A 26848-nucleotide genomic window follows, 5' to 3' on the forward strand; every position below is an offset into this window, starting at 1 on the left:
CAGTAATGTTTGATTAATGCTTCTGGTCTCGATCAAATAATCAAACAGCGACAGTCTGCGCGGGAAACACAACAGCAGGAAGACTAAGGTAAAGCCGACAATTCACGTCAAAGTTGTGCTATTAGATGAGTATACTTCATGTTTTGAATCACATAGATGTCAGCTGTTTACACCAACAACATCATCGAACGAGAGACAGAGTTCGATCTGTGATCAATCTCATGATACCGCGCGATGTTTAGGCGCAATATTTATTATTACAAAAAAAAAATGCTTTAATGCAAAATTACACTTCTTATATTTATGGAATAACGAGACTTAATATTGTTGATTTGTACAGTTGTATTCTCGTACAGTACACATTTCGTAATCGTATCGACTGTTTCATTTACTTTCAACTGTTCAGTGTTTATGTTGTATGCCATGGTGAAGATCCATAAGTCTACCTGTGGCTATTTACATAAATCGGTACATCACTGCCAGATGAAGTCCGTTAAGGAATGACCGTCGGCCAATATTTTACCTGTAATTAGTTTCTAATTGCTAAAGGGTTACCATGTTACGTAATAGATGGCTTCACACCTTTCATGATGCTTGATTGATTGACACACCTGGGTGGCCAGGTGATCAAGGCGTTACCTGTGCTTAATTAGGGAACGGTACACATGCGGTACACATGCTGTCTTTGTAGTATGGCTCGCCTGAATTTGAACCCATGGTTTTAGTGAATTTCCTGTTGAGCAGAAGTAATACAAGGATTCATTATTCTCAAACCCTACTTGATAGATTTGTACTCAATATCATTAGGCTTATATATAATTCCGTGATATAATGTATTTGTTCATAAGGGATAAGAAAGATTGAGGAATATAACTATATGGTTATGTTGTATAACTGAATAACTGAGAGAGAAAAATCCAAACCTGTACCATGCCTTTGCACGCAGAAAAACATTAAGTTGAAAGTTGTACTTATTTTAAGGTAAGTATGAAAATCTATATGAATGTTATAAACATATAAGATTCTGGTTTACAAATAAATGGTACGTATGTTTATGAAGATTTACCGACAGCACAAAGCATGGATCTTTTCCAGGTGTTTGTCAAGGGGTTCTGGGAAACCAGTGGTTTTTCTACTTTCCACAGGGGTCTGTGCCTATTGATTTGGAAAAAAGATAATGAAATGAAATTGGATATAAAATCATCAACTAGGCTGTTTGTCTTTTATTTAAGTCGACTGTATCTTTAATAAAAGTTACAACTGAACATGCATGATCATCATTGGTCAATCAGGAGGAATTCATTTAGGTTTATGCTTTTATTTTAGATGTTTTAATTTGGGAACTTTGCAAAGGGTGAATGGGGAAAGTCACACACTTTATCAATTGGAATTGGGTCCTTTAAATGGACCCAAAATGTGCCCTGATAAACCCCTGAATTCCTGTTAATATTACATTTATATACAAGACACTGGCATCAATTTAAAGCTCACACAATTTCAACCAGATGTCTTAGAAATTGTATTTTTAATATCACACAGGATGAGGGAAAATGTGACATCGCTATAATCCTGACCGCTAAATAATCCCATAATGGCACGAAGACGCAGTGACAATGTGGAACGTTCAATGACAGAGTTGGAGATCCAGATGAGGCGAGGAACTCCAGAGAAATGTATCCTGCTCTCCCACAGCGCCCCGTCAGTGCAAATGTTCTACGCACTTAGAATGAGACTTGAATCAAGCAGCGAGGTTTGGTTACAAGAGTTTCTGGATCTGGATGGCCTTCAAAGTCTACTGGCCTCCCTCTGTCAAATGACCGGCCGGGGTTTCACAAGTTTCTCCGATGCCATCTTTCAGTTGGACTGCATATCGTGCATCCGAAACATTCTGAACACCCATGTAGGACTTGATTTCATGGTCAGAAACGACGGGTATACCTCAAAGCTAGCTCTGGGTTTGTATTTATGATCTCTAAATAATGTTTTTTTTACTGCTGTAAAGATAAATATCAGTTTTTTTTTTATTGCAAATGGAATGTTGTACGTGTACATTGGTTTTTCTTTCTTTTGTTCTTTTGGGTTATATTGATAACACAGCTCATTAAAATTTTGTCAGTGTATTGCCATATTCTTTACAACGTTGGAACATGAAAATGCTGGCGTACCCCAAAACATAGTCTGAATTATTCTGACGTTTTATCGACATTTTTTATATCAGTCTGTTGTCAGTTATCGATTAACTGATGACAGACCGATATCAAAAAGTTGATAAAAAATCAGAATAATTCGGACTACCCAAAACAGAGTTCTAAATAGCTTTCATGGGTATTATTATTTGCATATAAGTCTTCTTAATGTTTTCTCTTGACACATTTTTTCTGAAGAAATTATCTCTATTATCTCTCTTACACATAAAACTCAAAATAGCATACATGTATATCATCGTAATGTTTTAAATTGCCAAAGCATGTATTATGTACCATTAATGCTTCAGTAAACGCTATGATCTAAGTGTAAGTTAAGTGTATTTCTCATAGTTTTCAGTTGTTGTCGTTAATTTCTCTGTAAGAGTTTCACAATTTTTTTAAACAAGCTACAGACATCTATGGCCAGCCGCAGCCCACTGGTCTTTTTTGTGCTTTTGTTTTATAGAAAGTTCAGTTATAATGAAATCAATTTGGCACTAACGTAGCAGGTGTTGATATTTTTATAGCAAAGCCACAGTTCAACTTTGAAATAATTTTACCTCCCCCCCTAGAAAAAAGTTTGTTACATGTGAAAATGAGTTCTGGTGAGCATTCTAATTATTTTGGCTACTGCAAAGACTTACAAATGTTTACAGATTGAGGATGGAGCATTCATTGTAAACAAAATTTCATTCAAACATGTAATTGACTTGGACCAATAAGTAATTTATAATATAGATCTATTTGTTTATGTATGCAGTTTATTTGGAGCACTTACCCATACTTAAGTAAAGCAAATGTTTTTAAATCTAACGGCAAAATTCAAAAAATGCAAAAAAAGGAAACCTTCAATTTCTTTTCCACAGCTTTGAGCATCAGCAACACATTACCTAAGAAGCAGATTCTAGAGATGATGTCAGCTGTTTGTGCCTACAGTAACCTAGGTTACCAGGCAGTCCTCACCGCACTCAACACCTTCAAGGTACAAATCACAACTCTCATTCATTTCAAACAGATGAAACATATTTCATCTGGAAACTTTGGTTTCTGATAGCAATTCCTGATATTTCAATTAGGTTAATTTGTTTGTTTAGGGTTTAAAGTCCTTCCAACAGTTAAAGATCATAAAATATAAAGACTGAACTTAATTGATAACGTATACATGTGCATTTCAGTAGTATGTAAACAAGAGCACATGGCTTGATTAAACCTGTATTATTCATTTGAAATTCTTAAGGGAGGTAACTCTAACACAAATATTGAGTATAACAGTAATCATGCCTAATTCTAATCTCATTCTTTCAGGGCTTTCAGTAAACCTTCGAGATAATGTTTTTGACTCCAAAAACTGAGTTTGACTCTTGGGTGTTAGAGGACAGGTCTATTCGACATTTGATTTGACTCTCTGAAGTCCATGGAAATTCTATCTGACTTCATTACATTGCTAAATGTCTGGGTCATCTGAAAGCTAAAAATGCTATGTACAATTCTAAAATTTTATTATCTTTTATAATTATATATAGAAAGAAATGGACCAGACTCATCGCTTCAGCATTATCATCAATGAGCTCAAGTCGGCGGAAACCGTGTCCTACAAGACGGCCATACTGACCTTCATCAACAGTGTTATCAACTGTACTGCAGATGTGGTGGAACGTAACCGTCTCAGGAATGAATTCAATGGTATGGGGTCATCCAAAATTAATAGTGACAAGTCTCTGAAATAGGACACCATTTGTAATCGTCAATGCCATGATGCTGTTAGATTTAAGTGACAAGTTACAGAGTATCTAGATCTGTTATCCTTGAAGCTAAAATCCATGTTTTTGGTGACATCTAAATTATATATGCACAATCCCTCCTGTAAAATATCTTGGAGCAAGATCTGTTTAATATTATAAGACTAACATGCACAAGAGTGTAGGACAGGGAAATTCCAACCGAGGGGTTTTCAAATTTGGTAAAATATAAGGCTTTGCCCAGGGTTTTGCCAACTTTGAAAATCCCAATCGGTAGAATTTCCCTATCCTGCACCCTTGGGCATGAAAGAGTATTTTTCTCTCATCCCAACCACCAGATTAAGCTCATGATCAGAAACCATGAAAATGCGTTTGGAATGGCCACCATTTTGAAAATATTGATTTTCCCCCTGAATTAGCCAGCCAGATCGGCATATCCCATATTTGCAAACAATGTTTGCGCAGAAAAATGAATCACACCTTTCTAACATGTACAGTAAATCTATCGTAAAAGGTTTTAATTTCATCATGTCGCCTTTTCCGCATTGTGGCATCGAAGAGTTCCAAATTCGTCACGTCACGTCATTGTTGAGCCATTGTCACGTCATGTGAATTCGGGTGTAAGATAGAAATTTCCTACACCATTTTTTTACCCTGGACAGCTATATCTTTTACACACAGGGAAATGAGAGAAAAAGCTATTCAGTGTGCATACTGAAGTCTCATCAAATCAAATAAAAAACATTTGTAATTCAGTGGGACCCGTATGTTTCAAAGATATATCTACGTTATATTATCATTTTGATGTAAAACTTGTCTGCTTATTTAATTTTTGGTGTCCAACTTTTAAAATGATAACAGTGTTACAGTGGGATATACCCCAACAAGAATTATTTTGGAATACCACAGACTTCAATAGTAATTTATGGATATAGTCTCGATGTTCAATATTCTTTTAATATTTGATTTTTTTTTTATATTATTGAAATAAAAAACTCGGTAGATGTGAAAAAGACTAACCCTTGTATCCTGTCAGTTGTTGATGGGTTGATTGAACTCTAGAAATGATGTGTGAGGTTCATATCGAGGATCAAGGATCTGTCTCTATTCCTTCAAATGCACAATTTGTCCCTTCATAAGACAGTCTTGTACAATATAACAGACACAGGTTCAAACTTCTGGTGCTTCTATTCAGGACTGAACTTGCTTGACATACTATCATTTCTGAGGAAAGAGGAGGGTGATGATGCCCTTCACCTACAACTTCAGGTAATGTACATTGTCATTGACGGTAAAGAAAAGTCTTACTCTACAGCTTGATATGTTTTAGTTTTGGTGAAAGTCAAGTTACTTAAAATAGGCATGTTATTTAGGTGATTATATAAATTCACAAAGCTCACACAATGTCAGATTTAAAATTGAACTGATGAAGCATTGTAATATATTTTAAACTTTAAGGCCACAGAGGCTAGGGTGTCACCTATGTTAGACAACCACACTTGGTTATCAGGCTACTTTCTAATAATACATGTTTGTATTCTTTTCATTTCAAATTTGACAATACATTATTAGGGCCCCGTATCGGAGATACGGGTGCCCTATAGTAATCACTCTGTCTGTCTGTCTGTCCACATATTTTGTTCATGGCTGATAACTTTGGTATTTATTGACTGATGTACATGAAACTTGGTCAAGATGTTCAGTTCATAAAAATACACATTGAGGTAAAAAGTCAAGGTCAAAGGTCAAGGTAATTAGGTTCAAAGGTCAAGGTCAAATTTTACATCTTTTCACCAATGAACATTTTGTTATGACATTATGAAGCAAAGTTGATCAGAATTAAACACGGAGTCAACTGACCAAAGGTCAAGGTCATCGGGTCAGGGGTCAAGGTCAAATTTTGTAGCTTTTCACTAGTGAACATTTCGCTATGACATTATGAAGCAAAGTTGTTCGGAATTAAACAAAGAGACACACTGAGGTAGAAAGTTGAGGTCAAAGGTCAAGGTCATGATATTCAAAGGTCAAGGTCAAATTTTGCATATTGTCACTGATGAACATTTTGTTATGACATGATGAAGCAAAGTTGATCAGAATTAAACAACGAGTCAACTGACCAAAGGTCAAGGTCATTGGGTCAAAGGTCAAGGTTAAATTTTGTATCTTTTCGCTGGTGAACATTTCGCTATGACACTTTGAAGCAATGTTGCTCAGAATTAAACAAGGAGTCAATTGATCAAAGGTCAAGGTCACTTGGTCAAAGGTCAAGGTTAAAATTTTGTACCTTTTCCCTGATGAACATTTTGTTATAACATTATGAAGCAATGTTGTTCAGAACTTCACAGAGTCAACTGACCTTAGTTCCAGGTTACTGGGTCCAAAGGGTCAAGTTCAAGTTTTGTATTTTTCACTGATGAACATTTTGTTATGATATTAAAAAGCAAAGTCGGAATTAAAGAATAAGTCAACTGACCAAAGATCAGGGTCACTGGATTAATGGTCAAGGTCATTTGGGTCCAAAGGTCAAAGACAAAGTGGATCTCTGACTTCGACCCCGGCTCTTGATGGAGAAGGTATATAAAGTGAAATAAAACAAATCAAAGCTAACAAATGAGTATTGCACCGGTAATCACATTTCTGTTAGCCCAGCAAATATGGAGGTGGAAGGAAACACATCACATCATAGTACATGTAAAATGTATATTTTGCTTCCTTGCGATTCTTTTTGAAGTCCAAATGTCAAGTTAAGCTCAGCTATATGGGCAGATTGCTTCTTGATGATTATGGGGGATATAATTGCCACAAGACGGGGCCCTTACTGACCTGTCGGTGTTCTAGTTTCCTTTTACATTTCCATCTACGATTTACCTTGTTTTTTTGTAACCTATCAGGTATTTCATGAGAAGAAGCATGCTGATGAAGAAGTGCTGTACCAGGACCACTTTGTGGACTTTAACAGTCCCGAGGACCTCGTGGATCTCATACAGAGCAAGGTCAGGCTATACTTCCCTATGTAGGAAGCTTATTAAAAGAACACTGAAAACATGACATTTTTTCTTCATCACCTTTATTGGTCAACATTTTAGGTTATTACCATCCAAAGTTATACGCATTCAAAAATCATGATGGGAAATCTGAAATGTTGGGCCCCCACCCTACCCCCTTCCTCCTATTAAATTAGAAAAGCCCAATTATTTAGATAATTTACAACTGTGACTTATTATTTAGTGAAATTCAAACATAGTCCTAACAGCTCTTAAGATATACTGCAGAATAGACTATATAGTTTGTCTAGGTTTAACTTTATATTTTTAAAAATGGAAAGCAGCTGCCAACGGTTTATAGTTAAATATCCGTAATTATTTCCATAAGTCCTCATAAATATTTGGTGATAAATTTACAAGTGTCCATAATCCAATGCACTCCCCGAAATATTGTTTACATTCGTGACCACCAAACACAACATCTTGCAGGATAATCGAGAGAAAAAAGGTCACGTGATGTAAAATGTGTAGTCTGCACCTATCAAAACATCTCTTATAAATAGATATGTTTGAATTTTAGCGGTAATTAATTGGATTACACAAGTGTGGTGTGCTATATAAGCAGCTAAGCAGATGACAGGTAACACCAAAGTCTCTTGTCGCCTGTACTCATTTTTGGTCGGGTGTACACAACAAAGGTATAGAAAGAGTTGAAGGGATAAGATTTGTACATTCTAAATTGAGGAAGATAAAAACTATTGTTTTATCAATGAAGAACAGTTTTTAATATCAAATATAATGACTGGATGAAATATTATTTTTTGTTTCAGATATTTGGAACTCCAAAGATGGTCTCTTTTGTGAACATCCTGCAAGATCTATTGGCGATAGACAGCGTCTACAACAAAAACAGGTATTGAGGCAGTGACCTTTTGTTTAAAAATGTCTAAGAATGGATCTCGTAGAGTAGAAATTAGCTATTCATCTGATAGAATAGCAGCCAAGAATCTGTAATTGATAACATGTTTAAAACCCTATTACAAACTGACAGGGATTTCTGTACCTGATACCTGTAAGTTTAGTTAAATACTATTGTTTTAGCTCTATTGTTTTCATGTGACCCTGGCTGTTGCAAGGATGCTAAACCACAAACAAGTAATTATCTCAATGTTAAAATAGAATTTTACAGCCAAATATTAGTTCTGTTGCCATGTTTTTAGACTTGACCCAGAAGGATGTGTTTAACCTGTTTTCTTCTATGATCTAGCTATTAAAACAGAGATTGATGTGGTATGTAGATGTTTAGTGGCCATGGTGTGTGGTTATAAGTTATCTAACAGTGTTGGAATGATCAATGTATACATATTATATATATATTATATGTGGTATATAAACCGGTGCATTGTTTCTGTCCATCGCTTAGGCCAAATACAAATACATGTGTGTTTCCTGTTTCGGCTCCCAAAAAAATAGGCTAGGTAGATAGTAAAAACATCTTTTTCAATTTTTTTTTAAATTTTCTGGTGAAGAGAATCTCCTGTCAGATTACCTCCGTGAATATTAAAATGTGTATTTTCCTTACGGCGCATGCTTGACACTAGTTTTTAGTAATTCAAACTCCACTGATGGTCACCAGTGTTACATTCACTTTTGTATTACTGGTTCCAACTGTTCTCAAATACGACTGCCACCAGTTCAAATTGATTGAACAACAAAATAAGTAAATTTATATTTACACCAAATTTACATCACAAAGTTTTAATCCGTCATAAAATATACAAGTCTTCGCTATTGTGAACTCATTTTCTCCACTCCAAACTTATCTCCAACTATAAACTGTAAAACTACATATTTACAAACTACAGGTAAAACTTCTATTATTACTAACTTCCTAATTCTCACTTTCATAACTTTCTAACTCTCCTCTATATCTCTAGACCTCTCAACTCTGTCTNTCAACTCTATTCTCCTTCTTTGACTCCCAATAGCTGAACTACCTTACTATAACTGTCCATTAGCAAAATCCTGCTGCATTAGAATTGTTGATGCTGCTAAAATCCTGTTAAAATTTGACGCCTACATGACTAGGTTCAAATGGCCATCCATTTATCCTGCTAAATTTGACTTTGGGTGGGGGTCGGGGGTGTTAGTATCAGCTAACACTGACAAACCGGATTCCCCCCTCCCCGACTACAGATGGTCACACTAATCTACAGATCCCAACCTATATCATAATCATGGGTCGGTTGGGAAACAGGAAACACAGGCAGAGTAAATTTTTATTTGGCCTTATATAGCATTGCCATTCTACAATAACTTGTTATCGAATCATCCTCACCAATCATTCATCCATTAAGTTAATATTGGTACATCAAATATTCATCCATTAATTTAATATTGGTACATCAAGTATTCATCCATTAATTAAATACTGGTCCAAGTATTTATCCATCACATCAAGTTAATAATGGTCTATCATGTATATTGATCCATTAAGTTAATACTGGTCCATCACATACTCATACATCAAGTTGATGCTGTTCCGTCAAGTATTCATCAATCAAAATGATATTCATCTGTCAAATGTGATTTTTATATGCTATATATAAATGTATATATTGAACATAAAATTTGTCTCGAAAGATCATTCTAAAGATGGCCAGGTTACTTAGTGAGACCTGCTGCATTCAAGAAAACTTACGTAGTGTGACATAGGCATGTTTCAACAGTAAAATCTGTATTCACCCACTGTGCCATTTCATTGGCTCTTTACAACAGAAATGGCATGTAGATTTGTATATAAAGCTCTATATTAATTTCTGAGGAATTTACCTTCAATTTGTGAGGAAAATGTCCTGTCATACAGTGTCAGATCACCTCTTTAGGTTGGAAGGGTTAGTCTCACAAGATTAATTGTATTGTATAAAGTATTCATTAAGGTTCAATTTCATTAAGTGGTGTGTACTAATTATAAATCTACCTGTTACTGCAGTCAACTGTGATATTGTCACCAGTTGCTGAAATCGAAGGACAAGATCAAAGTTATGGCAGGAATAGTGATATTGTAGTGAAATGATTTGTTGTAAAATGGTTTCAGGGTAACACTAAATGCTTATTAATTGACTGCAAACAACATTTTAAAAAGATACAGCTCTCTTTATATAACATGCATGCTAATTTTACTTGGAAAGCAATGACATGTAACAATCAATGAATAAGGAATCAGGGAAATCAGATTTGGGTTCTGGACACTTGACAATAGTCTGTTTTTCCCTGATTCAAGACTTAAACATTAAGACAATAAAGATGCATGCAATAGAGAAAGTGTAGGTATTTTTAGACAAAGTAAAGGAGTTGTAGATTTAGAGACGACAGCCTGGTTATTCAAGTTATCCAATGTATTACCTAATGGGTGTTTAGTAAAGCATACATCATTCTGAAAATCAAGCACAATTTGCTGAATTAAGAAACATCACAGTGCATCCCTTTGACAGACTGCAGTAGCAAAACTGATTTCTTATCTACATTAATGTCTCATAAAGTTAAATAATAAAAAAAGTGTTGTGTTGCCGCTATAAACCTTACCTACCCTAGATTTTTTTGCCTATCCTAAAGTGTTTATTGGCATTTAGTGATGTGCACTGTTAAAGTCCTGCTCCATATAAGCATAGTAAAAATATTTTCCAAAATTTAAAACATTGCCTACTCCCTACCCAATATTTTTCTGAGGATGATAGCGGAAACACAAGATTTTATCTTTTTGGCCTAAAATTTAACCACTTGGATCTACTATGAAGATAAATTTGTCATACATATAGTGATGATCTCGCAGTTGTTTACTTTTTTTTAACATTTTTTTTCTTTCTGGTAATACAGCACAAAGCTTTGGAAAAACATTGACAACCTGGTTCACCAAGCCATTCATACCTGTGGTTACGACGAAGTTATGTCTTCCTCCAAGAATGACAAGCTGACCCTTGACCTTTTACCCGATGACTGTGACCTTGGCCTTCAGTACATAACCAACTACCAGCTGCAGTCAGATTTTGTGCCAAAGATGATGGTCGGGTCAATGACAAAGTCGACTGACATCAAGGGTATGTCACAGTTGAATTCGTCCAGTCCGCTGTCGATGAACCGGGACCACAAATGTGAAAATGATACTGGGGTTGAGTTGACCAACAGCAGCGATGAAAGGTCAAAGGTTGCCTACAGAACTAGTATGCTGGAGTCAATGGACCGTAGCCATTACGATAACGTTTTTATTACGGAAAAGGAGTTGAGCATTGTTGCTGACACGCCTACAAACAAGTCCGCACTACAGCGCAGGTACCAGATCAAGAAGGTTCCCACTCCTCAGCCACGCAAGACATTAAAACACCTCTCCTGGCTCAAACTGGAGGACAGTACTGTTGGTTTGTATATTTGGTATACATTTTCCTCATTCAAGTAAAACATATTTTAAAAGTCCAGGACCAAGGTTGTCATGAGGTCTAAAGTACAGTATTCCATAACATTTGAAATCAAGTAGATTGAAATCCTGGTTCATTAAGGGTCAATGTTTGTCATATTTCTTAAAAGGACCCTGAATTAATATTATAATAGTGCTACCAAGGTATGCTAATTATTGGAAGGAAATCTTTTAAGACAAAAAGAACAATTTTCTAAACAAAGATGTTTTTCACATCTTTCACTGTTTAATATGGTTAGAAATAAATAATTTTGTATGCAACATTAATAATGGGTTTTTAGGTCACCTGAGCTTTAGCTCAAGTGACCTATTGCTATCCGTTTTCGTCCGTCGTCGTCCGTCGTCCGTCGTCCGTCGTCCGTCGTCCGTTAACATTTTACATTTCAAACTTAAAGTCAAGTTCTGCTGGGCCGATTGAACTGAAAGTTGGTAGGAATGATCGCCTCATGGTCCTGACAAAGTGTTGTTATTTTTCGGGTCGATCAGAAATCCAATATGGCCGCCACGGCCGCCATTTTGAAAACCTATTTCAAACTTAAAGTCAAGTTCTGCTGGACCGATTGAACTGAAAGTTGGTAGGAATGATCGCCTCATGGTCCTGACAAAGTGTTGTTATTTTTCGGGTCGATCAGAAATCCAATATGGCCGCCACGGCCGCCATTTTGAAAACCTATTTCAAACTTAAAGTCAAGTTCTGCTGGACCGATTGAACTGAAAGTTGGTAGGAATGATCGCCTCATGGTCCTGACAAAGTGTTGTTATTTTTCGGGTCGATCAGAAATCCAATATGGCCGCCACGGCCGCCATTTTGAAAACCTATTTCAAACTTAAAGTCAAGTTCTGCTGGACCGATTGAACTGAAAGTTGGTAGGAATGATCGCCTCATGGTCCTGACAAAGTGTTGTTATTTTTCGGGTCGATCAGAAATCCAATATGGCCGCCACGGCCGCCATTTTGAAAACCTATTTCAAACTTAAAGTCAAGTTCTGCTGGACCGATTGAACTGAAAGTTGGTAGGAATGATCGCCTCATGGTCCTGACAAAGTGTTGTTATTTTTCGGGTCGATCAGAAATCCAATATGGCCGCCACGGCCGCCATTTTGAAAACCTATTTCAAACTTAAAGTCAAGTTCTGCTAGGCCGATTGAACTGAAACTTTGTAGGAATGATCAGCTCATGGTCCTGACAAAGTGTTGTTATTTTTTAGGTCAATCAGAAATCCAATATGGCCGCCACGGCCGCCATTTTGAAAACCTATTTCAAACTTAAAGTCAAGTTCTGCTGGACCGATTGAACTTAAAGTTTGTAGGAATGATAGACTCATGGTCCTGACAAAGTGTTGTTATTTTTCGGGTCGTTCAGAAATCCAATATGGCCGCCACGGCCGCCATTTTGAAAAACTATTTCAAACTTAAAGTCAAGTTCTGCTAGGCCGATTGAACTGAAACTTTGTAGGAATGATCAGCTCATGGTCCTGACAAAGTGTTGCTATTTTTCGGGTCAATCAGAAATACAATTTGGCTGCCATGGCCGCTATTTTGCTACTAAATTCTAATAGGCCGATCTCACTTAAAATTGGTCTAGGAATGATCAGCTCATGGTCCTGACAAAGTTAAGTTAACATTATACTATTTTTTACTCAAATTGGTACATATTTCAACAAAAAAAATAATACTGTAGACTCAGGTGACCGTTAAGGCCCATGGGCCTCTTGTTTTAACAAAGGTTGAAATGAAATTTTAGTGAAAGCTATTAGATCTTATCCTTGGGTAGGTAGGCTCCCTTAATCAAGTTAAGAAACAAATATACTGAGCTGTACTGGTGATATTTCTAAAAAAAATAAATATCAATTGTGTGCACAGAATTTCTGTCGAAAAAAAAGTACACTAGCTGCATGTAATTTCACTGTGTGACTACAGACAAGTCATTTCAAGGAAATACCAGAAATCAATAGTTTATCATTCGGTAGAAAATTGCTTTTCTTCACCTACAAAATGTCAGATCATTTGAAGAAAGAAAACTTAATCTGCACACATGAATGAGATTTTTGGAACAGGCTAAATAATTCTATTACTGCTGCATGTTTTCAATTACTGCAACCATCCCAGATTTTGCCTACTCTGTTTTGTGAAGTACAGGTTTATTTTTGTCTTGCCGCGACGAAGAAGTGGAAGCAAGACTAAGGGGTTGTTTTTAGCCTTGAGTATAATCCAATGGATATTTTCATGGTTTGATTGTTCCAGGTGTTCAATAAAAATAAATGTGGCAATTTTACATTGTCAATGATACTTCAGTTTATATATATATATAGAATTTCAAAATCACCTGCATGTTTGTGCACTGATTAGGTTAAAATGATATTATGAAAATTTCTTCATGTAAAGAATTGCTACAGGGGATAAGCCAAAATATGATGAACAGAGGGGAAAGTAGAGATTGTTTTTCTTATTTCGTAAAAATGAGACCAGATCTCAGAATGAAAAAAAATGGGTATAAAATGTATATTACTGATAAGGCCAAAAACAAAAAAGTCTGTTTAGGGTTGCATGGGCAAAAAAACAAGGGTAGGAAGATGTTTTTTTTGTTTGTATATTTTGTGATTATATATGACCCTACTATTGTATGTAAAACAAAGAATTATATAAACAGGGTTCCTTTGGAGGCAAATTGTGCTCCATATGCTGACATTTAGCGCCAACATGGAGCTAGAAGCCATTTTGAAAGGCAAGGAACCTTCAAAAATTCGAAAATCAGTGTTTTTTTGTTTGTTTTTTTTAATTTTTTTTTTTTCATCAAAAAGTTTTGGGTTGGGGGTAAAAAGCTAGGGTCAGTCGGGAACCTTAAACAGACATATTTATTTTTGGCCTGACATATATTTTCCACTTGGGCGAAGTAAATGTGGTTTGTTATCACTCAGCATCGTAGCTATAGCCTGCTTTCCTTCTCTACAGACCTACATAAGGACAGTGTCTGGATGGTGTCTGGAGGGAACCAGCGTGTGTCACCAGACTTTGATGATTTGGAGCGACTCTTCCAGGTGCAGGAACGACACAATGAAGACATGAATGAGGTATTAATTAATGATGAGTATTTATGAGGTATTAAAAAATTAATGTTAATTAATAAGGTATTAACCCTTTTACCACTGTAGACCATAATGGACGCATTCATATCTAGAATGGTAGAGTCTACTAAAGTTACATAGGGGTGAAAGGGTTAATATGTAGTACTGAGTATTAATGTGGCATTACCTAATGAATTTTAATGAACTAGGAATGAATTTATAAAGTATTAATATTTTTGAAACAACTATTGTAGATTGATAACAGTAGCCATGTTAGTACTGAACACATGATACATGTATTGGTAAACCCATCGGCTATACACAATCTTTAACTCATTCACCCCTGAAGACACATTTGAACTCTTCCAATTCAAAGGTTGGAATAGGTCATTATGAAATTTCAGGGGTGAATGAGTTAACACTCTGCCTGTCCGAATGGTAAAATTTGTTTTGCTTCTTACACACTATAGGTTGATCAGTGTATATCAGCAACAGGAATTCATGTACATGTACCTGATTTGACATAAAACCCTCAAAGATGCTAAGATTTCAATTTTGAATGCAACCCAGTCCGACGTCTGTTTATGTAGTTTTCAGTAAATATCTAACTCTGGTATAATCCAGTCCGAAGTCTGTTTATTTTGTTTTCAGTAAATATCTAACTCTGGTATAATCCAGTCCAAAGTCTGTTTATTTTGTTTTCAGTATAATATCTAGCTCTGATGTAAAAAGTAGAACTAAATTGAATGTTTGTGTTGACAAGGTGATCATACTGAGCCCACAGACACGTAGAAACCTAAACTTGTTCCTGGGTCGGATGGAGATCAGTGCTGAGGAGCTGATACAGAGTCTGGAGTTGGGAAACTCTGTGGTCGTCAATGTGCCAACCCTTCGATACCTTCTCCAAGTGCTGCCTCAACCCCAGGAGGTAGACCTTTTTTTCTCTGTATTGAGTTTTTTAAGAATTTTACTCTGATAGTCCTCAACAAGTGTAGGTATATATTGAGCTTACTGATCAGACCCGGTCACATTGCATAGATGTTTTCAGAGCAGCATTAAATTTTTTTTAATGATGCTCGGAAGAAAAGACATGATAGTAAATTTCATGTTCCCGTGATAGGTTATGTTCTGCACAGCTTGTGTTTTTTTTCTGGATCTGTTTTTTTTTGACATAATTTTTGTGTCGCCTGCGAAAAGCTGGTGACACATAGGTATTGCTATGTCGGCGGCGGCGGCCGCACAGATGTTTTCGTGCGATAACTTGAGTTTCCTTGGGGTGATCAAACTCAAACTTCATGCAGTGCTTCCTTACCAAAAGTGCTTGCTTGGGATTGCTTTTGAGGTCCGAAGGTCAAACGTCAACGTCACTGTTACTATAAATAGAAAATCTGTTTTCGTGTGATAACTTGAGTTTCCTTGGACCAATCAAACTCAAACTTCATGCAGTACTAAGCATACTTGCATTTTCAAGATTTTTTTATGGATACCAATGAGGCAATGCTGCTCTTGCTTGTGGACACCATATGGAGTGGAATTGAGACAATGAGCATCCATAGCAAGTTCCTTAAAACTCAGAGTATTCTTCCCAGAATAACAGATTATATAACAAAATGATGCCATCCAAAAACATAATCTATGATTATTGCTTACTTTTAACATTATTTCTTGAAATGAAAAAGGTATCTATTTCCTCGTAATCTCCCAGCTTCCTGCGCAGGCGACACATCCACTTCCGTGGAATTCTTGTTTAAAAAGCATAATCTTGAAAATATTTTTCTTTCTGTAAAATCACAATATTAATGCATATACTATAACACATTTCATGTACTGTATTAATTTTGCATTTTGTTTTGCAAAAGAAAAACCAGCATTTATGCAGAAAACTATGAATTCATTTTATATATCCTCATATTAAAAATTCATCTCAAATTACATCAACAAACCCAATTTCCATGTGTAAAAGTTTTTATAGTTCATACAGCTAAAGATCATGAGGAATATACATGCATGTAATGTGGACTTAGAAATCACCCAACTTACCATTAGCTACGAGCTTAGTTCTTCTTTAGATGTCATCAGTTTCAAATCAGGTTTCCAAGTGTCGATACAATAACGAGGTTCCCCACCGTCACTTTGTGGCCGGTCCTAAAACCCAGAGCTGCGCTGCATTTCCCCACGCTGTAAACTATAACACATGTATGTCAAAAGTTTCAGGAAGACGGTCTGTAAACTGCTTTTAGTTTATGCTGACCGTTTTAACAAAATCCTTCCAGATCACCACACTACAGTGCTTTGGCGGTCAGAGACACGAGCTCGGAATGCCAGAACAGTTTGTGCTTCTCCTGGCTGACATCCCTGACTACGAAATCCTCATTCAGGGTCACCTGACCAAGGCAGAGTACACTTCAAGCCTCCAGAAACTGAAGAGCTCGCTAAATGTGATGATAATGATGTGCAAAAAGATCATGCAGAATAATGAACTTAAAGAATTTTTACACTTTGTCCTGCTGATCGGTAACTTTCTAAATCATGTAAGTGTTTTCTTTTTTCAAATCTGAAGTTAGATATTATGTTACTATTCTATGAACTTTAAAACTACTATTTTATGGTGAATAAACTGTCTATGTTCGTGTGATCTGTCAGTATTCAACCAGATACTTTTAAAAATCAATCACCTGTAATAAAACTTAACAATAATACATATTTATATATACAATTTTATCAACAAACTTACACAACTTTTAAAAAGGTGAAAATTAGAAATAGCTTTTAGGGAATTTTTATTTAATTGCCAACTGTAAAATTGGTTTATTAAAATGGTGCCATACAAGCTAGACAACTGTAGGTACAAGCTTCAGATCACTATATGTACATTCTTAGTGTGGAAATACTTAACGAAACACTGATAATGATGTTTAAGTGATATAAAATTATTGTATTTTTCAAAGAGCAATATAAAGTTAAGAGCAATTTATTTTTTTGAGAATATTAAGTATTCTTTCTTGACTTGCTAAGCTAGGAGGTGGCATTGTTCGAAATAAACATTGTCTAAGTTTGGTCCTTTAAGATTGCTTGCATTATCTTTGTGTACATTTTTATCATGATTGCTTTAGGGATGTCTGCATGGAGATGCTATGGGATTTAAGATGTCGAGTCTGGAGCGCCTCCTGGATGTAAAGTCTGCCCTGCCCAACCGGTCACTGCTCCACCACATTATCAAGATGGCCGAGGAGAAGGACAAAGTCATGCTGAAGTTCATTGATGACCTGCTCCCTCTAGAAAAGGCAGTCAGGTACTAAGGGGAGACCATCCATGTTAGAAATAGTTTGACAAAATTTTGTCACTATTTTCATAATTACATCTTTTGGTGCAAGCATTAATGATTTTCAAATAATAAATGAAGTTTAGAGCACACCCCCAATGTTTCTAATTGAATGTCGTAAGAGAAACATTTATTGCACATATCATGATGCGATTTCATTCTAGAGGTGGTTTGTTGTATTTTGATTCAAAATATCATTAATGTAAACCAGAATTGATGATGTCTATACATAATTATACTAGCTACAGGTACATGCTAATAGAACTACATCATGACTGCATTTGTTTATCGTGATCCAAACGGTTGGACCACTGTTGTTCGTTTATGAAATATGGTCGAACCTAGTATTCTAATGCTGCTTTCATGTGAGCCTTGACAAAGCCTTGCAATGCCTTCATATACATTTGCAGGTCCTCCAGGATTTTTACCTGAAAATGTTATATTTAAAAACAGACAAACTGGTTGAACTGGATACGAGTCGTCAACTTGTGGATGATTTTATTATTATTAAACATAAGAAGAACTCATGAAATATATATAAATAACTTATTAATACTGTGTTATGCAGTGTCATAAAGCCATCACATAAATTATGTTTATGTAATGTGTGTAATATCACTCCGGAAATGACGTCCCAATCGAATAGGAGCAATCAATGTGACGTCACGTCATGTGAAGCGGATGTAATTTTCAACCTTTCTCAGGCGGCCAAGTGCAAAATACTCGTTTCAGATCACAATTATACAGTTTACTTTGTATTATATGATAAAAAGAATCTGTCATTTGTTTCCCTCTGATTAGATTTATGATACTCGTTTTGGATTTTTATACATATTATGGTATGGGGTTGTCTGTCCAACGTAAACTTTTGTTTGTCCGGCAATCTCCTCCTACATTTTTCAACCAATCTCTTGGAAACTTGGTATACATTATAATCATGATATGAAGTTGTGTCTCTATTAGAAGAATTTTGATTCAACAATTTATGCAAAAGTTATTGCCCTTTGTTCATTTCAGTATTTTATTTTTTGTCTGGAGATTTTCTCCTACATTTTTATAGCATGTCAGCTAACCACTCTTAGAATGATGCAGATCTTGTTTCAATGTAAGAAAGTATATAACACTATAAGGCATTCGATGGGCGTATATTGTTCCTCCCCACGTTACTCTTGTTCATATTTGCTCGCCAGAGGCTTGCAAACATGAAAAATCCAAAACATGTATCATAAATCTAATATGAAGGGAAACTTATGACAGATCCTCTATATATTTACCTATTTATTTATGATATTATTGTTATTCACTTTATTAATGGTTCTACTTTATTACCATCAACAGTTCCTCGCTGTACGACATGAAGGGGGAGATCTCCAAGTTTAACAAACAGCTGTGTTCCTTTGTCCAACTTTTGGCGTCAGGTGACCATCGGATGAAGACCAGATTCCACTCTTTCATTGAGGTAACTCTTTAAGAAAAATTTAAATTGAGCTTCATCTATGTTTAAAGCAAAAAATGTATTATATTAGTTCTAACCCTCTCACCCCTATGTAACTTTAGTGGACTCGACCATGCATTGATATGGATGGGTCCATTATGGTCTTCAGTGGTGAAAGGGTTTGAGTCAGAAATCATTTTCATATAATATCCCCTTGGCTACATTTGAATCCTCTTCAAAACACGAACTGAGATTTCTACCACATTTCAGATGCATTCCTGGTTTTGCTAGGAAAAATATAACCTAGGGAAAACAGCTCATATGTGCAATTTTACAAAATTAGAAAATATGTTAACATTTCGCAATTAGGTTGTTTGTCATCAAAGGTCATCTGACACTTTACACTGGGTAACCATGTCACAATAGTATTGTCATTAATTTTGGAACACACTGGTGATGGGATATTCCCTTGGGTTCACCATTACTGCAGAGTAGCTTACAGTCGGAAAGTGTGAGAGAAAATTTCTCTTGTTTGATGTTTTTGTAACTAGAGAAAAACCTCCACAATTAGGGCAAAATATTTGAGGTTTAGCACTCAGCAAAGCCTTGTACTGAAACTCAGAAATTTTACCCTTGGGTTGGGATTTTTCTGTCTATATCACACAGGGCTGAATGGAGAGAAATGCAATACAGTCATATTTTCAATCTCTTTTATCATAAAGAATCTGGTGTCCAGCACTATTACATCAACAATTTGGTTTCAGATTAAAATGGTGCTAGACATCAGGATTACAGGATTACATTAACCCATTCACCCCTAAAGTCACATTTGAACCTTACCAAATCAGAGACTAGGCAAGTCCAATTTATATATGTAGGGGTGAATGAGTTCAAGTTTCTGTATGATTAACACATTATTGTGCTTTTTTTTTAGGAAGTGAAGGTGGAGCTACGGGACATCCAGACATCCACCAACACACTGCGGGAGTCCACACAGCAGTTGGCTGACTATCTGTGTGAGGACCTCGGCCAGTTTGAGCTGGAGACCACTCTGAAGTGTCTACATACATTCTGTAAACAAGTCAGGAAATGTCAGAAGGTATGTAAGAGGTCACTGGGCACTGTAGACAGTTCAGGAAGTGTTAGAAAGTTAGACATTAAAGTGTTCAAAGAAACAAGTAATGTTTCACATCATTAAAATTATAACTGGTTTCTGCTTTCATAATGATGTTAGCAGACAATATTTTGCCATGCTTTCTGAATAATACAGTTTTTGACAGTATACTAGCTTTAAATTTTTTATTTTTTATTTTTTTTTAACGTCACATAATTTATTTGTAAAAAAGGTTTGCTACATTTACAATTAAAGGGTGAACATTGAAGTAGTCATCAAATGATGACGTCATATACAATTTAGACATTGGTGACTTTCCTCCGTGTTGTAAAATACAAGCATCACAATATCTTTAGCTTAATGATTTGATACATAATAGAAATTAATTGTATGAAGTTTGTAGATCAATGCATAATTATGAAGATCATTCTAATGTTGACAGTGCCCTAACAGCTACAGAATTTTAATAACTACAAGTCTGGTTTCATATACAACTGACTGATGTGTGTACTAGTACATTCTGGTATAACACTTGTATTTATTATTACACATATATATAACATACATACTATCACATACAGGTATTATACAAATATATAATATCACACACATGTATTATACATGTATATACTAGCACACACAGTTATTATACTCGGAAATTAATATCATAGATACATGTAGGTATTACACATGTATATACAATCACAAACATGTTAACACATGTACAATCAGTACATGCTAACACACTATTACACATGTTCTCTTATTTCTTTACGCATCTCATATTATTATAACTTACTATCTTAGTCATAAGATCATTTCTTCCCTTGTCAAGAGATATAAGATATAGAATATATACTTTCAATGAAAACAAGTCATTCAGAAGGTATGTATCACTAACCTTCATTTTTTAAATGCAATTATTGCAAAATCCTTTCATCAATAGTTCTATTAAAGCTATGATTTTTAGCTTTGCTCCTCAGTAGCAAGTTGCGGTTCATCTTTCATTATTAATTTGCCTGGTCTGAAGGTACAATGTGAGTTTATGCCTAGAGTCTGAACTTACATGTCTTTTAATGAGGATATTTCGCTACATACAAAGGTAAGTGATACAGGCCCTCTCGGCCTCTTGTATAACATCTAAAACTCCCAGGTCTAAGGATGCATACTTTGAAGTACATTTAGTTGAAATACAAGAGTGAGCATGACTTACTTTCAAGGTGAGAGGTCAAATAATTAAAAATAATCAAAAAGCTTCTGAAGAAATAAAAGTCCTAAAACCATGATATTTGGCTGTAAGCTTCCTGGGTTGGAGCCTTACCAAATAGTAAATAAGCGAATAAAAAAGACCTTGGCCTGATTTCAATGTCACAGAGGTTTGAATATGTCAAAAACTTGGATGGAGCTTGACAAAGTTTATAATATTTATATAGAACACATATTTAATTAAGTATGTAAAGAGTAGTTGTCTACATGTATACACTAAACAGCTTATATAATCAGGATTGGTATTCACACTATATACACTTCAAGAGTAATACAGAGTAATATTTACATATATATACTTTACTAGCTTTAAATTTGATTCTTAATTTTAAATGAATATATTTGTCTTGACAGGAAAATGAAAGTTTTCAGAAGCAGACACAGTTGGCAAGAAAGAAAACGGACATGAAATGCTTGACAAAGAACAGATTGCTCTCTTTGGAGTTTGGTAAAGATGCAGGTATATATATTAACAGAGAGCATTAATATAATCCACAGACTTTAGAGAGGAATCTTTTCTACAGCTAATTATATAAGTACAACAACAACTATAAGGGATGTTGATGTTTATCTAAATGAAATTTTTATGTTCCTGCCATTTTATATTGTGGACTTCATTTAAAATCTGCTTATGAGCTTGCTAAATTACTTTGATTGTGAAATTGTACACCCCTGCCTCGCATAGGAGATTTATAGGGGCTCTTTATCCTGATATGACTTCACATTTATTTAAATCTGATTATAATACATGTAAAGTGAAGGAGATTTTACATTTGAAGTCTAGATGATCTGTTGTGTATCTACAGCAGACAAAAATAAAACATTAAAGAAATACAAAAAATAATTTCATTAAGTAATATAATTCTTCCATATAAACATTTTTGGGAAAGGGGGTACTTTATGTTACACTCATCACCCACAATGACTTATTTCCCTGTCTTCACTGCTTTAATATTCTCAAACAGTCATTGTCAACCACTTTTGGAAATTCCAGATTTTCTCAAAAAGTAGAACTATTTTGATATTATCGTAAATATAAACATTCAAGCATATCGGTTCACACCGGTGACTTCCATGTGAACAAGTTTAATCTTGTGAATAATATCTGAAATGTTTTACAGGGGCAAGCTCCTCTATGATGGAGGACAGGAACAAAATCCTGGAGAAGATACTGGATGACCTTCACCGTGGTAACTTCCGCCCAACTGTGACACTGGAGGTTCACACCCCCGACACGGACATCGACCCACTGGAGTTCAGCGACATCAGTTTTGTCGGCAGCCCCTTTCCTATGCGGCCTACTTGTGAAGCCATGGAGGAAGACTTCCTCACCCCGCCAAGCAAAACTGTTGGACCTCGCACAAGTTCAGGTACACCACCACCCAATACCAAGCAAAAACAATTGTTGCCTGCTACCTGCTTTACTATTGTACAATATTGCTTGAGCCTGCAGAGATTGCTGGGAACTTGATAACATTTGATCAACAGGTGACCAGGATAATTCCCATATCCATTGCTTTTTATAGAAAGTGAACATGTCAAAATATGTTATGTTTTGTACTGATCAGTGCAAATACTATATAAGATTTAGTAGACCCTATATATCTATACTGGACAGATTGTTTTGTGTTCTAAGATTTTTTTTTTTATGGCATAAGCTAAAGGTTGGAAACCTAACAGATAGGTTTAAGGGTGTCCGTGTTTCACTACGGCCGCATTTGTTTACCACAATTCAAACGGTTGAACCGCTTGGAGCAGAGTTGTTTGTTTATGAAATAAGGTTGGACCTAGTAATCTGATGCTGCTTTCAGGCAAGCCTTGACAAAGCAATGCAATGCTTGCATTAACATTTGCAGGTCCACTAGGATTTATACCCAAAAATGTTACATTTTAAAACAGACGAACCGGTGGAACCAGATGCATGAAAGGGGGCCTATGCTACAACATGTTGTTAATAACTTTAACATCTATGTATTTGTTACAGAGGCTGACATACTTGCAGAAGAATCACAGCAGGATATTACATTAGAGTTCTCTAAAGATTACATCGAAAACTATGATGAGGAACCCAAAAACTGGGTGGTAGCCAAAAGTCTAGTGGACAGTTTAGAACCCATATCAGACCGTCACCTGGACATGGTGAAAAAACAGACCAAACACCAGGGACACAATCGTAGTCGGAGTGACCTAGCTACTTCCATTCTAACAACAGAAAAATGGATGAAGTATGAGGAGATACGACACCAGGAATCCCTGCACGAAGACATTGAAGCTCCTTTGGCCGAACCCGAGAGTATGTGTGCTATCTCAACGTTAAATCTGGAAAATCACGGACGATTTGTCGACAGGGATGATGTGAAATTATTTGAGGAACAACAGAAGGAGATGAAGGAGGATAATGTATGTTCCGTAGAAGAGGGGCCAATCTTGAAGTTGCCACTCTCTGAACTTTTACCAGACATGAAAAGCCTTATGGATACTAAAGAGATGTCGTGCAAAAGGCCAGAGAAAAGGTCGTCTGTTAGTAACTTTTTCAACAAAATATCGCGTGCAGTACTAAAACCAAAGAATGTCTACAGTACTCCCGGATCTGCTGTGTCCTCTAACACAAAGAGTCAGAAAGATGGCTTCCGAATGTTCGGGCGTAGGAAGACAACATCGTCGTTAACATCAGATAACAAAGAGAACATAATTGTGGCCGAGCGCATGTCCCAAAGATTATCCTCGGTCGATAAAAAGTTTGCTGTACAAGAACTCCGAAAAATTAAACACAACAAGCTGAGAGCCTCAAAAGGAAAATAACTACCGTAGATATTTAACAATTTTTGTCTTATTACGCTTCTAAAAGAAGGGGAAGGAACTCCCCCAGGGATGCAGGTTGTCATGAAATAGCTACCACATTTGTGTTCAGAATAAGAATTATACCTCGTGTGTTTGTGGAATATAACTTTGTTGCTCAAATGTGCAATTTTCAGTTTTTGGTTTGCAGTATCAGAACTGTCTGGTACATGCTTATTAGAATGTCTTCAGATGCAAATATTTTCCAAAACAATTTCTTTGCTATAAGTATAACTTCAAGCTGTGCTTGCATGCAGGGAGATAAAAGGGTACAGCTAGACGTAGTCGGAATTTTGTAACTGGAGGCATTTCTGAACCGAAAAAATCCAACAATAGTATATTTGCCTTAAGAAGGTGTACATGTAGACAGTTTGGATCACTGCATTTTGTTTGCAATTAATAAGTGCTCAATTTATTTTCTTAAATCTGAGAATGTTTTTCGTGGTTTCATGAAGCTTTTGCTCACTAGAAATTTTATTTGTGAGAATGTGTTACATTTGTACTTATGTAAACCTGTTTAACCTGTCTTTTATAGATGATTGTGTATAATTGTGTGTTTTGTGTAGCGGGGTAGATGTAGTAGACATAGGGCTTAAACGGCGTGGTTGATTATATCAAATACCGCTTGTGATCATCTAGTCATTTTTTCTCATAACATTTGTTAAAAATCTGTTCCTGCAAAAAATAATCACGGATAAATTATTGGTTTAAGTTTAATGTAAGGAGTTATACTGTGATAACTGTTTAGCAATCAAAAGTTTTGTTTCAATTTATGCATCTTACTATGTGGACAACTTAACACAGATTTTTGGATTGTGGCGGAGTCGATATACAGTTAAAATATTAAAGCATAAATTGATGTGGTTTTTTTTCCAATCGTGTAGTACTTGTAATATGAAGATGTTAAACATTTTAAGAAATTATTTTAAATTAACTTGATATGAAATCAAAAGGATTGTTTCCAAGTTGTGCAGTATTTGCGTTTATATAGTTATCGTCAGTGAATATGTACATAATTACGGTAATGTTTGTTAGAATACTGTATACCGGGAAAGTTTCGCTGCAGTTTAATTTTCGCCTTTTGCGAACATTGTTATAAAGTCAAATTATCATTGCAGCGAATTTTCTTAATAAGCATATATAATAAACATAGTTATTAAATTTGAATGGCAAAAAAAACACTTTGCGAAAACTGATTTCATGAGCGAAAGGCGAAAGTTTTACTGGGTGAAAATTTCCCGGTATACAGTGGTTGTTTTTACATGATAGTCTTTCACACACTAGGTGCTTTCACTTACCTTTGTTATCTGTAGAGTAGAGTTTGTACAATATGTGATAATAACCTGTCTTGTTCACATCACATTCCGATCATTCCATTTTTTTTCATATTTTTTTTGCATATTTTGTATTAAAAAACGAAAACTTGGCACACATTTCCTAGCAATGGCACATATTTCCTAGCTCTCTACCCCCATCTTAGAAAATAACTTGATATTGGTCATGAAGCTATTTGTAGAAAGTTTTTTTTGGCTTTTTTATATGTAAAGGAACTATTAATGAAATGAAAGGTTTCTCTTTGTAAAAGTGTGATAGGGTTTTAACATTTTGTTAGCTCACATATTCGGAATATATATATAGTGGATTTACTATAAATTTATAGGTTACTGTTTTTTTTGTATAATACTTTGAACTCCCTTATCGCCATTTTTACAGGTCAAAAGTAAACTTGTTACGCTAATTAGGCCTGAAAATCAACTTTGTACGAAGGATGGCTTTATCTCATATTTGATATTAAAACATTGAAAATATTTTTATTGTAAAACAAAAAAATGAGTTTTCTGGAAAGAATAACCAAGATACTTGATCTGGAATAACTGAAAATTAAGAGCTGAACACTGCTATGGGTAAACTTGCTTGTAAAAAAATGTGGGGAAAAAACATTCAGTGTGCTTGATTTCAAACCAACATTGATCAACATTTTAAAGAATTAATTGCTGATTATCTTCAATGCTTTTGTAACTCACCAGTATATATTTTTAGTAGAAAACTTCATAATTTGGATATCTTTGACATTTATATATGAAAATATTACTTCATTAATGATCCATTACCCTTAAATGAATTGAATAGCACTGAAAAGTAGATACACTGAATTAAGAACCTTTATCTTTTAGACATATGCAAGCTGATCACCTCTTACAGATTAAACTTGACTGCAAGAACACTTCTGTCTTTTTAGCATTCTCTCTCACTTGTAAGCTTTAAGAGATTTTATCGGCTTTAACAAAAACTTGTCATCTTGTTACTTAATTTTGCAACTTGGTACTTCAACTGAATTATAACACCTACAGCAATAGAATTATATCTTAACCAATCTAACTCCATTTTTTTTGTGTTTTGCATAATACCTGGTTTAACATAGATGGGTT

General features: G+C 35.4%; 1 protein-coding gene across 1 annotated transcript; it reads left to right on the forward strand.

The window, feature by feature from the left end:
* LOC110444606 (inverted formin-2-like) lies at positions 1–26026 on the forward strand. The gene is made up of 17 exons (XM_021488975.1): positions 1–88; positions 1540–1955; positions 3053–3168; positions 3710–3869; positions 5121–5194; positions 6817–6918; positions 7740–7822; positions 10786–11324; positions 14332–14450; positions 15208–15372; positions 16718–16975; positions 17558–17736; positions 19105–19225; positions 20136–20300; positions 21936–22041; positions 22703–22951; positions 23566–26026. Exons 2-17 carry the CDS (start codon positions 1592–1594, stop codon positions 24381–24383), a joined length of 3618 nt encoding a protein of 1205 aa, XP_021344650.1. The 5' UTR covers positions 1–88; positions 1540–1591; the 3' UTR covers positions 24384–26026.
* Positions 26027–26848: the final 822 nt, after the last annotated feature.

The sequence above is a fragment of the Mizuhopecten yessoensis genome, unplaced genomic scaffold (assembly GCF_002113885.1).
Source record: "Mizuhopecten yessoensis strain PY_sf001 unplaced genomic scaffold, ASM211388v2 scaffold2049, whole genome shotgun sequence".
NCBI lineage: Eukaryota > Metazoa > Mollusca > Bivalvia > Pectinida > Pectinidae > Mizuhopecten > Mizuhopecten yessoensis.

Bases quoted from the DNA above. Each gene is read 5' to 3' on its own strand.
- LOC110444606 (XM_021488975.1), top strand. From the start codon at position 1,592: ATGGCACGAAGACGCAGTGACAATGTGGAACGTTCAATGACAGAGTTG. The intron at 15,373-16,717 runs GTAGACCTTTTT...AAATCCTTCCAG, and splicing joins TGCTGCCTCAACCCCAGGAG to ATCACCACACTACAGTGCTT. The intron at 17,737-19,104 runs GTACTAAGGGGA...TACCATCAACAG, and splicing joins CCTCTAGAAAAGGCAGTCAG to TTCCTCGCTGTACGACATGA.